The sequence below is a fragment of the Pteronotus mesoamericanus genome, unplaced genomic scaffold, assembly GCF_021234165.1.
Source record: "Pteronotus mesoamericanus isolate MK-2021 breed Mesoamerican mustached bat unplaced genomic scaffold, CSHL_Meso_final scaffold_1186, whole genome shotgun sequence".
NCBI classification, from domain to species: domain Eukaryota; kingdom Metazoa; phylum Chordata; class Mammalia; order Chiroptera; family Mormoopidae; genus Pteronotus; species Pteronotus mesoamericanus.
Genome location: NW_026555302.1, coordinates 2,459,625 through 2,473,134, shown reverse-complemented (window position 1 = coordinate 2,473,134; position 13,510 = coordinate 2,459,625). Strand labels below are relative to the sequence as shown.

At 36.8% G+C, this 13,510-nt stretch overlaps 1 protein-coding gene across 1 annotated transcript in view; it reads left to right on the top strand.

Annotated features, from left to right (window-relative positions):
* Nucleotides 1-13,510, top strand: part of PLA2G4A (phospholipase A2 group IVA) — a 144,133-nt gene that overhangs the window by 56,047 nt on the left and 74,576 nt on the right. The window contains exons 4-5 of the mRNA XM_054587640.1: nt 6,696-6,844; nt 7,493-7,606. Of these exons, the coding sequence (XP_054443615.1) occupies nt 6,696-6,844; nt 7,493-7,606 (263 nt within the window). The remainder of the gene's footprint in view (nt 1-6,695; nt 6,845-7,492; nt 7,607-13,510) is intronic.

The window sequence follows — 13,510 nt, the reverse complement described above, 5'->3', positions numbered from 1 at the left end:
CATATGAAAAAATGTCTTACCTATCTCACACCATGTACAGAATTAATTCTAGTTGAATTTGAGATCTAAAAGTAAAAGGTAAAGCAAATAAGATTTTTTAAGAAATCAATTAAAACTGTTTTGTGACACTGAATAACTAAAGTTTTCTTAAAAGATAAAAAGCATGAATCATAAGGAAGCAGAAGGATACATACATTGGACTAAACTAAAATGAGATATTTTTTTAAATCAAAAGACATCATAAAAGTAGTGAAAAGATAAGTCCCAGACTGGAAAAATATATTTGCAATATATGTGTGTCTGGCAAAGGACTCATATCCAGGATATATAAAGTACTGTATAAATCAATATAAAAAACAGGCAACCAACAGGAAGAAAGTGGACAAAAGACCTGATATGCCCTTCACTCAAGGGAATATCCAACTGACCATTAAAAATGTATGAAGAAGCACTGGACCTCATATAGTCATGAAGAATATGTGAATTAAATCTGCACTGAGATACCATTCCACATCCATCAGATGTTTAAAATTACCAGACTGACAATATTAAGTGTTTGGAAGGATGTGCTGCCATGTGACTGTTTACATCAGGGTGCACAATGGCATAACAATTCCATGTCCAAGTGGTCCCATTCTTAGAAGTTTTACAACAAGAACATACACATGTGTGCACCAAAAGCCATGTGCAAGAATGTTCATAGCAGCACCATTGGTGATAACCCAAATTACAAAAATCCAACTGTCTACTAACAGTGAAATGGATAAACGTTTTATGGAATATTCACACAAGGGAACAGTTTACGTCAATAGTCTTGGATATGTTATTCTACACGTGTCAAGATGGATGAATCTCACAAACTTAATAGGGAGCAAAAAAAGTCAGACCCAGGAGTATGTGTTGATTCTATTTATGTAAAGATTTTTAAAAAAACAGGTAAAAATCATTTATGGTGATAGACTGCAGGGTAGTGTTTACCTTCTGAAGGGAGGTGAGAGAGACCTCTGGAAGTGCTGGTAATGATCTCTATCTTGATCTGGGTCATGGTGTTATGGGTGAGTTTGGTTTATGAAGATTCAACAAAATGTACAGTGACAATCTTCTAATTTTGCTGCATATATCTTACCCCTCAATAAAAACTTTGCATTAAAAATAACTAAGTTTTTGCACTGACTGTTGTGGCTCAGTGGGCTGCAAGTCGTCCTCTAAGCCAAAAAGCCACTGGTTCAATTCCCAGTCAGGGCACATGCCTGGGTTGTGGGCCAGGTCCTCAGTCGATGGCGTGCGAGAAGCAACTCATTGAAGTTTCTCTCCCTCTCTTTCTGCCTCCCTTCCTTGCTCTATAAATAAATAAGTAAATAAATTTTTTTTTAAAAAAGAACTAAGAAGTTTAAATTTATACATTTATAGTGGGGCTAATCATCACTTCCCTAGAGCGTATGCCAACACCTCAGCGAGCACAGTACAAGGAGAGTGAAAAGGTTGCCACATAAAAACTTTACATTTTTAAACCTTTAACTTTAAAAGCTTTAATTTCTCTGTGTAGTTACCATTATCACTAAATCATAAATATTACAAAGGAGTGGCCACATTTGAGAATAGTTTTCAGAGGCGTTTCTTTCAACAAACGGCCCCTTAATTTTGGGTCTTACTCCAGCACTCCTGCTTAGACGGTAACTGAAGCAGAACACTTGAATTGGGCAGCCCCATCACCTTGAACAGACTTCCAACTAACATATCCGCCTGGGCTTTATTCTTGGATTTGTTTTCATGTGGCCGCTTGAAAATGTATTTGACGCTTGGAGAGAAATAGAAGTGAATTACTGGGTTTGCTTAATATACTCTGTGAGGATAACTTCAGGACAGAAGGCCAGCAAGGCTGTTGACTTTTCAATGCCAAAACGTTTCTCTTTTTCTGTGGGTGTTATTATACCATTGTTCTTCCATTGGTTCTAATGGAATGCTTTAAAGTTCCACTTTTTAAACTGGTGAGCATGAAACTTAACCTGGGCAAGCTGTTAAAAAGGCATTTCTGCTGAAGACTGATTGAGGATGCAAGCCGTCTATATTGTAAACACTGCATGTGATTCTGTGAAGATATTTTAGTGAACTGCATTTTGAGAAATACTACTTTAAGCTCGTTGCTAGGGTATCATAACTATTCACAAGGTGATTATTTTGACTGTGAGTTTGGGGGGACTTTTCCCTTTGAGATTTTTTGCTGTTTAGCACAAGAATTCTAACAAGTTCTGGATTATCTTTATATGAAGCAAGGGATTTAAGTTTCTCCTGAGTGAAGTGGATATGAGAAAGCAAATGGGGAGTATTTAAAAGAGCACTTGGAGTTTAGAAGTTGTCATCAGTTCCTAATCATATAACATATATTTCTCAGACAAAGCCAAAGATGACAGATAGACCAGTTATTAATTTAGGCAGGTACCTCCTGAACAACTGATGTTTATGAAACATTTTACAACCCTAGAATTCTGAAGCTATTCTGGTGTGTGAGGTTTACATGATCTTTGTGGGAGCCACAGACATCTGTATCCCACACCCCCAACATTTTTCTTTTTAGATAAAAGGATGAGATGTAAGAAAACCTTTGCCCATACATTACATCTTTGCTGTACCACAAGTACAGTAACCTAAACGCTGGAACAAACCAAGGTGAAGCTGAATCCGTGACTCAACGCCCAATTACCCAACAGCATTAATTCACAAAGCTGTGGGAGGAAAAAAAAAAACCACTTCCTACATTTGACTTTTCTTTAATGCATTTCTAGGAACTTCTCCAAAGCAGCGGGCTAAGTTTTGCTGTCAAAATGGACTGCTTTCCCTTTTCTAAGCTTTCATGTGTTACCATGCCAATGAAGGTGATAAATTATACAAAGAAAGCGAGCTGAGCTGTGTGATTATCACAATCCAATGTTAAACTAGCCTCTTAAAAATTCTTTTCATTGGGCAGTGCCTGCCACTGCTACAGATGTTTCTTAGGGTGCAAAGACTAGCAAATATGCAGATTGCAGTATCCAGGTTTTTCACTGCCCATCTCCCTTTGATGTCTTAACTTTGAAGCCTCTTGCCAACGAAGCAAGAGGAGAAATTAAACATACTACCACTCATGACAAAAATTTTAGAATATCGACTTTACTTAAAAGTAAATGAACCCAAAGTGACAGTGTTGAACAAGATTCCAATTTTGGTGTTTTTTTTTTAAAGGTCTGTTGAGCCCTAGCTGGTGAGGCTCAGTGGACTGAGTGCCCGCCTGCGAACCAAAGGGTTGCCATTTCCGTTCCCAGTGTTGGGCACACCCTGGGTTGCAGGCTAGGTCCCCCCAGCAGGGGGCGCACGAAACACAAGTACACATTGCTGTTTCTCTCTTTTTCTCACTCCTTTTTCTCACTCTCTTCCCCTGTCTCAAAATAAGTAGATGAAATATTTTTTAAAAATTTAAAAAAGGCCTGTTGATGTTTTGGTGGATAAAGGTAGTGTTGGTAGTAGAGCACCTGACTCACTGAGAAGATGCTTATATCACTGATTGACTTGTGCAACTTCAGTGTGTGAACACGTTTCTTTTCCGGTTCCTCCCAAGCAACTTCACCTTCTGCTTTCTCTTTCTTGGTTGGCCCAAGAAAACCTCTCCCTTCATCTCTTCCAAGATTCAATTGAAGACCAAGCCTCAAAAGACAATTCCCCCACCTACGGTTTGACTTTATTTTGTTTAGTAATCTGGGTGACTGAGTTACTAGTCATTGGCTTAATGTACCTACTTGTCTCCCATTTACCTTTACCTCTAAGTTTAGGCTATTAGCATTTTGACTCACTCCCGCAATTCATATCTGCAGTTTCGTGTTTGGCTCCCAATCAAAGCCAAACTGCTTCTCGATGAGCAGTTCCTGGCATATAGTAGACACTCGAATACTTGTTGAATGAACCAATGATGTTTACCATCTTCATGCCTCCCCTTCCCACACACATTTTGTGTTTTGCTTGGTCTTTGCTTGGTTTTGTTTTTTTTCTAGTACTTCAGGGAAACAGAGAAAAAGAAGCATTAGCCCCATGAGAATATCGAATATTCTCTTTAAAGTCACATATTTACTTCTACTCAAAAGAAGAAAACTATTTTTCTTTATAACCTGGTATTCTGAACATGTAGTTTTACCTTTTGTTTGCAACCTGAGCACTACTGGTGGCAGAAGTAAGGAGAATGTCCATTCAGCTCCTGGTTGGGCTGGTGGGTAGAGTCCTTCTCCTTTTGGGCTCATTCCCTTTGCCATCCTTCCTGCTCATTCTTTTTGTTTTCTAACTTGTCTCCCACAGTCCTGTTGAAAGATAAAGTAGTGGTCATCCATTTTCCATGGGGGATGTCTCCTAAGAGCACTGGTGGATGCCCGAAACAGCCGACAGCACTGAACCCTATACGTACTATGTTTTTTTCTTATATGTGCATATGTAGCTTTTCACTTAAAGCAAACTCTTTACAGCTTCTCATTGGCATATCCAAATGGCCAGCACCACTAGTCTTGCACGTGGGGGCCATTATTAAGTGAAGTAAAGGCTCCTTGAACACAAGCATTGTGATTCTGTGACAGTCGATCTGATAACAAAGGGCTACCGCACGACTGAAGGGTGAGGAGCGTACACACTGTGAATGAGCTGAACAAGGAGTGGTTCACATCCTGGGTGGGATGGAGTGGGACAGAGTGAGAGTGCGTTGCACTGTTCCGAGTGGTGCGGAATGTGAAACAAGAATTGCTTATTTCTGGAATTTCCTATACAGTGTTTTTAGACTGAAGTGAACTCTTAACTAAAACTCTGTAGAGCGAAATTGCAGATAAGGGGCACTATTGTATAACACTGAATTAGAAATTGCAATATATAAATATGCCAAACCAACACATTGTACACCTTATGCTTACACAATGTTATTGTCAGTTATGTCTCAATAAAAATAAACAAAAAAGAAATACAATTTCAATAACTACTTATTTTCTTTCTCTAAAATGCGATATCAAAAATGTGAACAGAAGATGACCTACATCAGTATCAGCAAGAATATTTGTTTAGAAATGCAGATCCCTATTCCGCTGTATATCTACTGATTATGGGTCTTAGGAGATCAGGTCAGGGGTCTGTGTTTTACCCAGCACCCTAGGCATTTATATTGCACTCTTGCTTTTGATGCTCAGTTTCCCTTGACCAATGATGCATAGGCTTCAAGTGGGGAAATTAAATAAAATATATCCCCAGTTGCTTATACCTCGTTTGTAGATATTCCCACAATATAGTAAATAGCACACCAAAAAATCCAATGATCACATAAAAGAACTCTATGCCCATATGTCTATGTTTAAAAATGAAGCAAAGGCCCTCACTGGTATGGATCAGTAGGTTGAGGTGTTGTCCTGCAAACCAAGATTGCTGGGTTTGATTCCCAGGCAGGCACATGCCTGGGTTGCAGGCTGGGTCCTTGGTTGGGGGAGTACGAGAGGCAACTGATTGATGTTTCTCCCACACATCGTTCCTTCTCTCTTTCTCTTTCTCCTTCCCTTCCCCTTTCTCTAAAATTAAAAATAAGTAAGATCTTTAAAAATAAAAATGAAGCAAAGGGCATTGATTACATTATTTGATAACCATAACTTTTGTTGAAGACAATGTATGCTTTTTTAAAAGTTTTCTCTGAAAACCAATCATGAATCAGACCTATCACTTTTGTTTTTCCTTGGTTTTCAAATTTTGTATCTTGTTATGTGGACCTCTGTACCACTTTCTCTCCCTGCCCCTTCCGTTTTTCTCCTTCTCTAAATCTCTGGAGTCCAGCTCCTTTAGCCATAGTGATCTATACCTTATGATCTCATCTTTAGCACTTAGAAGCATGTTGTCACTAAGAGAACGATTCTTGCAGTCAGGTATTGCTCTGATACTCCCCAGCTTGGTGACATCGGGCAGGTTGCTTAACATCTTGCAGTTCGTATTGCTTCAACTCTAAAAAAGGAACTTACCTTATAGTGCTATTGTGAGATTTGAATGAGAATAGAGTGTATAAAGTGCTTAACAGAAATCCTAGCAGTCATCATTCACTTGGTTTTTGTGGTTATGAATTACAATGGTCACGTGGGAAAAGATGTATTCAAGAAAAAGGTTGAGTCCTTAGGAGACAAATATTGTGGTAGTTGCTAGGCTCTGAAGATAAAAAGATCAGCAAGATTTGGTCCCTGCCCTCCAGTTGTTGACAGTCTTGCAGTAAATGACGGATGATAATTTTACTTATAAAATATAGTGTATACAATGCTGTAAGATAATGCAGGATTGAATGAAGCCAATAAAGAGGGAATGATTAATATTTTAACTCTTCAGAGTCAGTTGCCTTGTTGAGTGTATATACAGAGGACATTGAAGTCTAGTAGATGGACTGAGATGTTGACTGCATTGAACATGCTCTCTAAGTGCAGAGAGGAATTCTGAACAAATCACTTACAAATTAATCCCTCCCATGGGACTATTATGGAGGGCAGAGGCATAGTATATAAAAAAGTATGTAACTTACTATGTTGTTCTATTATGTATTAACTTGTCTTAGACATTTTGAATATGTTAGTACAGATTCATTGAAAATAACCTGACATATTAATAAAAACAAATTAGGAACCATGAATCACACTTGCCTCCTTCTCACTTGTGTTTAATGTCTGCAGTTGACACTCCAGATCCCTATGTGGAACTTTTCATCTCCTCAACCCCTGACAGCAGGAAGAGAACAAGACACTTCAATAATGACATAAACCCAGTGTGGAATGAGACCTTTGAATTTATTTTGGATCCTAATCAGGAAAATGTTTTGGAGGTAAGTGAGTCCTCTGGGAACTGACTGCTGGATGGTCATCATTCATTTGATGTAGATGCTTAAGTTTGTCCCTTTAGTGCCTTCTTTCTCCTCAGTTAGATGTAGTGGAGTTTAGCTGGGCAGCATGGTAGACCAGCTTCTAGATGGTGCACATGCAGTTATAGGGGCGACCAATGGGGAATGCAGGAGTTAGGTAGGGCTGGGAAGACTCTTTTACCCTCTCCATGGGCCTTGGAGAAAGCATTTCTGTGATAAAGAGGAGGATCCAAATACAACAGAATAAAAGTATTTTTTGATCACCTTTAAGGCACAATAAATCTTTCCCAAAAAAGTAGCATGGATTTTCTACAGTAATTTCTTTCTCATATTCCAAAGTAGCCTTTCCCTTGAGAGCGTATAAATTTCCATTTTTGAGCGCACAGTAATGAGCAGGTTAGGAAAATGAAAAAATTTATTATTACTTTAGTTGAAAATATAGTATTTAGGGAAAAAGGTATTGTTACCAGTTGAATACTGAAGATCTCAAATGACTATTACATGTCATTTGAGAACATTAATTTTTTTACAACATGGTGGAAATTTTAGATATAATTTTCAGAGATCCAAGGGAAATTTTATATGTGTGCTGTATTTTTTAATTCTCTATAGATCACATTAATGGATGCCAATTATGTCATGGATGAGACTCTGGGGACAGCAACATTTCCCATATCCTCTATAAAAGTGGGAGAGAAGAAAGAGGTTCCCTTCATTTTCAACCAAGTAAGTAACACAGCAGAATTTTTTTTTTCAACTTTTTATCAGATAAAACCTATTTATTCTCGAAAGTATGGTTTGGTACTTGGAAATCTTATATTTCTTTATTTAGGTTCTTTATGAGAATGTTTTATTTTTTAAAGAGAAAAGAGTTTCCCTTGTGATTCTTGAATTAATCTTCTATTATTCTGAGATACATATATCAGAATAATAGGAGGTGCGTGTGTGTGCGTGCGTGCGTGCGTGCGTGTGTGTGTGTGTGTGAAGACTTTGGTTGAGGTATTACACTAAGTCCTACAGAAGGCGTTAACTTCTTTAGTTGTTTCAGATGATGACACTAGGGTTAAGCAATGGCTGCGGCCCTACTGGCACATCTACCAGAAAACATTCGGGAAGATACAGGAAGATGTAAAAATCTGAGAGGACTGGCCCAGAGGGAGAGAACAACTAAGTACACTTAAAAAGAAAACTGTTGGGACATCCAAACTATTCCCAAATTGCATGTTTACTCATAAATGCAGTCTGTGTGGAGGAGTATTTCTGTCTCAGACAATCCTCAACTACTTAGAGCGGAAGTATAAAAAGGGCAGCAGGAAAGCTATTGAGGTTATTGCCATCTTTATGTTTCTAGGTTTGTTGCATTCTCAAATTTCTTTCTTTACTTTTTTAAAATTAAATTTATTGGGGTGACATTGATTAATAAAGTTATGTAGGTTTCAAGTGTGCAATTCTATGGCACATCACCTGTATATTGGTTGTGTCCCCACCACCTACAGTCAAATCTTCCGACACCATATATTTGGCCACCCTAACCCTTTACCACCACTCCGCCCTTCTTCCCCCTGGTAACCACCATACTGTTGCCTGTGTCTATGAGTCTTTGTTTCTTTTTATGTTTGTTCATTTGTTGCTTTCAGTATTATACCCCACATATAAGTGAAATATGGTTCTTGGCTTTTTCTAACTTATTTCGCTTAGCATGATATTTTCAAGATCCATCCTTGTCACAAATGGCAGTATTTCATCTTTTCTTAAGACTGAGTAGTATCCCATTGTGTATATGTACCACATCTTCTTCATCCAGTCATCTATCAAAGGACACTTTGATGGTTTCTATGTCTTGCACACCATGAATAATGCTGCAATGAATACATATATCTTTGCCAACTAATAATGTTTTCAAATTTTGGGGTAGAAATCCAGAAGAGGGGTCGCTGGGTCATATGGTAACTCTATTCTTGCTATTCTAAGGAGACTTCATAATGTGTTCCATAGTGGTTAGACCAGTTTACATCCTCACCAACAGTGAATGAGGGTTCCTTTTTCTCCACAACCTGTCCAACATTTGCTATTACCTGTCTTGTTGATAATAGCCACTCTAAGGAGTGTGAGGTGCTATCTCATTGTAGTTTTCACTTGCATTTTCATAATAGCTAGTGAAGTTGAGCATCTGTTTATATATCTGTTGGCCACTTGTATGTCTTCTTAGGAGAAATTTCTGTTCAGGTCCTCTGCCCATTTCTTAAGTGGAGTTTGGTTTTTTTTTTTTGTGTTGAGTTGCATGAGTTCTTTATATATTTTGGATATTAACCCCTTGTTGGAGCTGTGTGCAAATATCTTCTCCCATTCTGTTGTTTGACTTTTTGTTATGTTGGCAATTTCTTTTGCTGTGCAGAAGGTTTTTAGTTTGATATAGTCCCATTCATTTATTTATGCATTTACTTCCCTTGCCTTTGGGGTCAAATTCATAAAACCCTTTCTAAGACCCAGATCCATAAGTTTAATAACTATGTTTTTCTTCTATGTAATTTATTGTTTCAAGTCATGTTTAGGTTAATTTTTGGGTTAATTTTTGTATGTGGTGACAAACAGTAATCTAGTTTCATTCTTTTGCATGTGGCTTTCCAATTTTCCCAGCACCATTTATTGAGGAGGATTTTTTTTTCTCCATTGTGTATGTGTATATATATATTTGGCTCCTTTGTCAAAAATTATTCACCCATATACATGTTGATTTATTTATGGGCTCTCAATTCTGTTCCATTCGTCTCTGTGTTTGTTTTTTTTGTTTTTCCTGCCAATACCATGCTGTTTCAATTATTGTCACTTTGTAGTATAATTTGAAGCCAGGGAGTATGATACCTCCAGCTTCATTCTTCTTTTTCTCAGGATTACTTTGGCTATTCAGGGTCTTTTGTGGTTCCATACAAATCTCATGATTTTTTGTTCTATTTCTTTAAAAAGTGTCATTGAGATTTTGATGGGGATTGCATTAAACCTGTATATTGCTTTGGGTAATATGGACATTTTAACTATGTTGATTCTTCCAGTCCATAAACACAATATCTTTCCATTTCTCTGTGTCTTTTTCAATCTCTTTTAAAAATGCTTTGTAGTTCCAGTACATAGATCCTTTACATACTTTCTTAAGTTTATTCCTAGGTGTTTTATTCTTTTTTGTTGCAATTGCAAAAGGAATTCTTTTTCTGTTTTTTCCCCTGAAATTTGATGTTAGTATATAGGAATACAATGTATTTTTGTACATTGATTTTATATTCTGCAACTTCACTGAATTTATCATTTCTAATAGTTTTTTTGTGGAGTCTTTAAGATTTTCTATACAAAGAAACATGTCATCTGCAAAAAAGCGACAATTTCACTTCTTCATTCCCAGTTTAGAAGCCTTTTATTTCTTTCTCTTGCCTGACTGCTCTGGCTAGAACTTCCAATATTATGTTGAATAAGAGTGGTGAGAGTGGGTATTCTTGTCTTATTCCTGATCTTAGAGAATAAGTTTTCAGTGTTTCAATGTTGAGTGTGATATTAACTGAGGGTTTGCAACATACAGCCTTTATTATGTTGAGGTACTTTCTTCCTATACACATTTTATTGAGTATTTTAATCATAAGTGGGTATTGAATCTTCTCAAATGCTTTTTTTGCATCTATTGATATGATCATATGATTTTATACTTTATTAATGTGTTATATTACACTGATCAATTTGTGTATGTTGAACTGTCCTTGTGCCCCTGAAATTAACCCTACTTGATCATGATGTATTATTTTTTTTATGTGTCATTGTATTTGATTTGCTAGCATTTTGTGTAGGATTTTTGCACTTGTATTCATCAGAGATATTGACCTGCAGTTTTCTTTTTGTGTGTGTTCTCCTTGCCAGGTCTTGGTGTCAGGGTTATGTTGGCCTCATAAAAAATGTTAAGAGGTATTGCCTCTTCTTTAATTTTTTGGAAGAGTTTGAGAAGGAAAAGGATCACATCTTCTTTGAATGTTTGGTAGGATCAATCACTCCTTTGTCTGAAACCATCTGGTTATGGACTTTTATTTTTTGAAAGATTTTTGATGGTTGTTTCAATTCTCTCACTGTTGATAAGTCTATTTAGATTCCCCAGTTCTTCCTGATTTAATCTAGAAAGGTTATATATTTCTCAGAATTTATCTATTTCTTCAACATTACTGAATTTAGTGGCATGTAGTATTCTTATATGATCCTTTTTATTTCTGTGATGTCTGTGGTAACTTCTCTTTCATTTCTAATTTTGTTTATTTGAGTCTTCTCTTTTTTAAAACCTTACTGAGTCTAGCCAGAGGTTTGTCGATTTTATTAATCTTTTCAAAGAGCCAGCTGCTGGGGACCTGGTCCACAACACAGGCATGTGTCCTGACTGGGAATCAATTTGGAGACCCTTTGGTTCGCAGGCTGGCACTCAATCCACTGAGCCACACCAGCCAGGGCATAATTTTGCTCTAATTTGTATTATTTACTTTATTCTGCTGACTTTGGGATGCTTTTGTTCTTTTTCTCCTTTTTAATGTAATGTTCAGTTTTTACTTGGGATTTTTCTTGTTACTTGTGGCAGGCCTGTAATGATATAAACTTCCCTCTTAGTATTGCATCCTCTACATCCCAAAAGTTTTGCTATGTTGTATTGTTGTTCCCATTTGTCTCTCTATATCTTTTGTTCTCACCTGTTATTTCTCCTTTGACCCTGTTGTTTTTTAATAGCATGTTGTTTAATCTCCACATATTTATGGTTTTATCACTTCATTTTTGCACTTTATTTCTAATTTCAAAGCATTATGGTCGAGAATATACTTGGAATGATTTTAGTCTTCTTAAATTTGTCAAGATAAGTTTTGTGTCCCAGCATATTGCCTATCCTTGGGAATGTTTTGTGTGCACTAGAGAAGAATGCGTAATCTGGATTTCTGGGATGAAAGGCTCTGTAAATGTCAATTATGTCCATTGGGTCTAATGTGTCATTTAAGGCCAATATTTCTTTATTGATTTTCTGTTTGAGTGATAAATCCAGAGCTGTCAGTGGAGAATTTATGTCCCCTACTACAATTTTGTTTTGATCTCTCTCTTCCTGTGGTGTTGTTAGTAATTGCTTTATACCTTTCAGGGCTCCTTGATTGGGTGTTTATGCACTGAGAAATGTTATGCTTTCTTGATGTGAGGCCCCTTATCATTATAAAATGTCCATCTTTGTCTTTTGTTACTTTTGTTATCTTGAAATCTATTTTGTCAGATATAAGTACGGATACCTCTGCTTTTCTGTGGGTGCCGTTTGCTTGGAGAATCATTTTTCACCCTTTCCCTTTGAGTCTAACTTTGTCTTTGCAGCTTAGATGTAGTCTCCTGAAAGCAGCATATGGTTGGATTTTGTATTTTTATCCAATCTACTACTCTGTGCCTTTTTATTGGTGATTTCAGTCAATTTACACTTATGATAGTTATTGATGTATGAGTATTTCCTATAGCTTTTTTATCTTTGTTTTCTGGTAGCTGCATGGCTCCATGGTTTCTTTTTCCCTGTGTTTCTATCTGTTTCTTTGGTGGGGGGGCATGATGTTCTATAATTTATCCTGTTTCCTTTTTTTTAAATTATGTGTCTCAGTTTGGGGTTTCTTGGTGTGCGTTTACCATTATGCTTATGCAAAAGAAAGTTTCATGTATGGAGTAGTCCTCTTTCTTCTGAATGTGTTTAATCTCTATCCTCCCTTGCAAATTCATCTCTTTACCTTCTCCCCTTTTCTGTTTTTGTTGTCACAAATTATCCCTCTTTATGCTGTGAATTCATTTCCAAATTGCAGTAGCTATTGTCATCTTTCTTCTTTTTAATGTTAATATTTTCTTTAACTTTTATGTGTTATTTAAGTGTATAATATCCTATTCTAAAAAAGGGTTATATCCTGCATCTGTATGCCTGTCAGTGATTTTACTTCTAGTTTGTGGCCTTTTTTTCTTTCTTCCGGGTAGAATAACCCCTCAAGTATTTCCTGCAATGGAGATCTTCTGGTCATATATTCCCTGAGCTTCTGTATACTTGGAGGTCTTTATTTTTTCTTCATATCTAAAAGATAACTTTGCTGGTTATATTATATTCTTGGATGGTAATTTCTCTAGTTCAGTAGTCTGAGTATTTGATTTCACTCTCTTCTAGCTTGCAGGATTTCTGCTGAGAAACCTGATGATAATCTAATGGAATTTCCTTTACAGGTTACTGTTTTCTTTTCCCTGGCTGCCTTGAGAATTCTTACTTTGTTGTTAAGTTTTGACAGTTTTAATACAATCTGCCTTGTACAAAGACTTTTTGGATTGAGATAATTTGGTGTTCTGTTTGCTTCTTGAGTTATAGGACCTAGCTCTTCACATAGGTTTTGGAAATTCTCATCAACTATTTGTTTGAATAGGCTCTTCATTTCCTTCTCCTTTTTTTCTTCTTGTATGCCTGTCATTCTTATATTGCTCTTTCTGATGGAGTCAGATAGTTCTTGTTGAGTTCTTTCTTGGGGTTTTTTTTTTTTAATGTTTAAGTCTCTCTTCTTTCCTGTGCATCATTTCTAGACGTCTATCTTCGACATCACTACTTCTTTCCTTTATCTG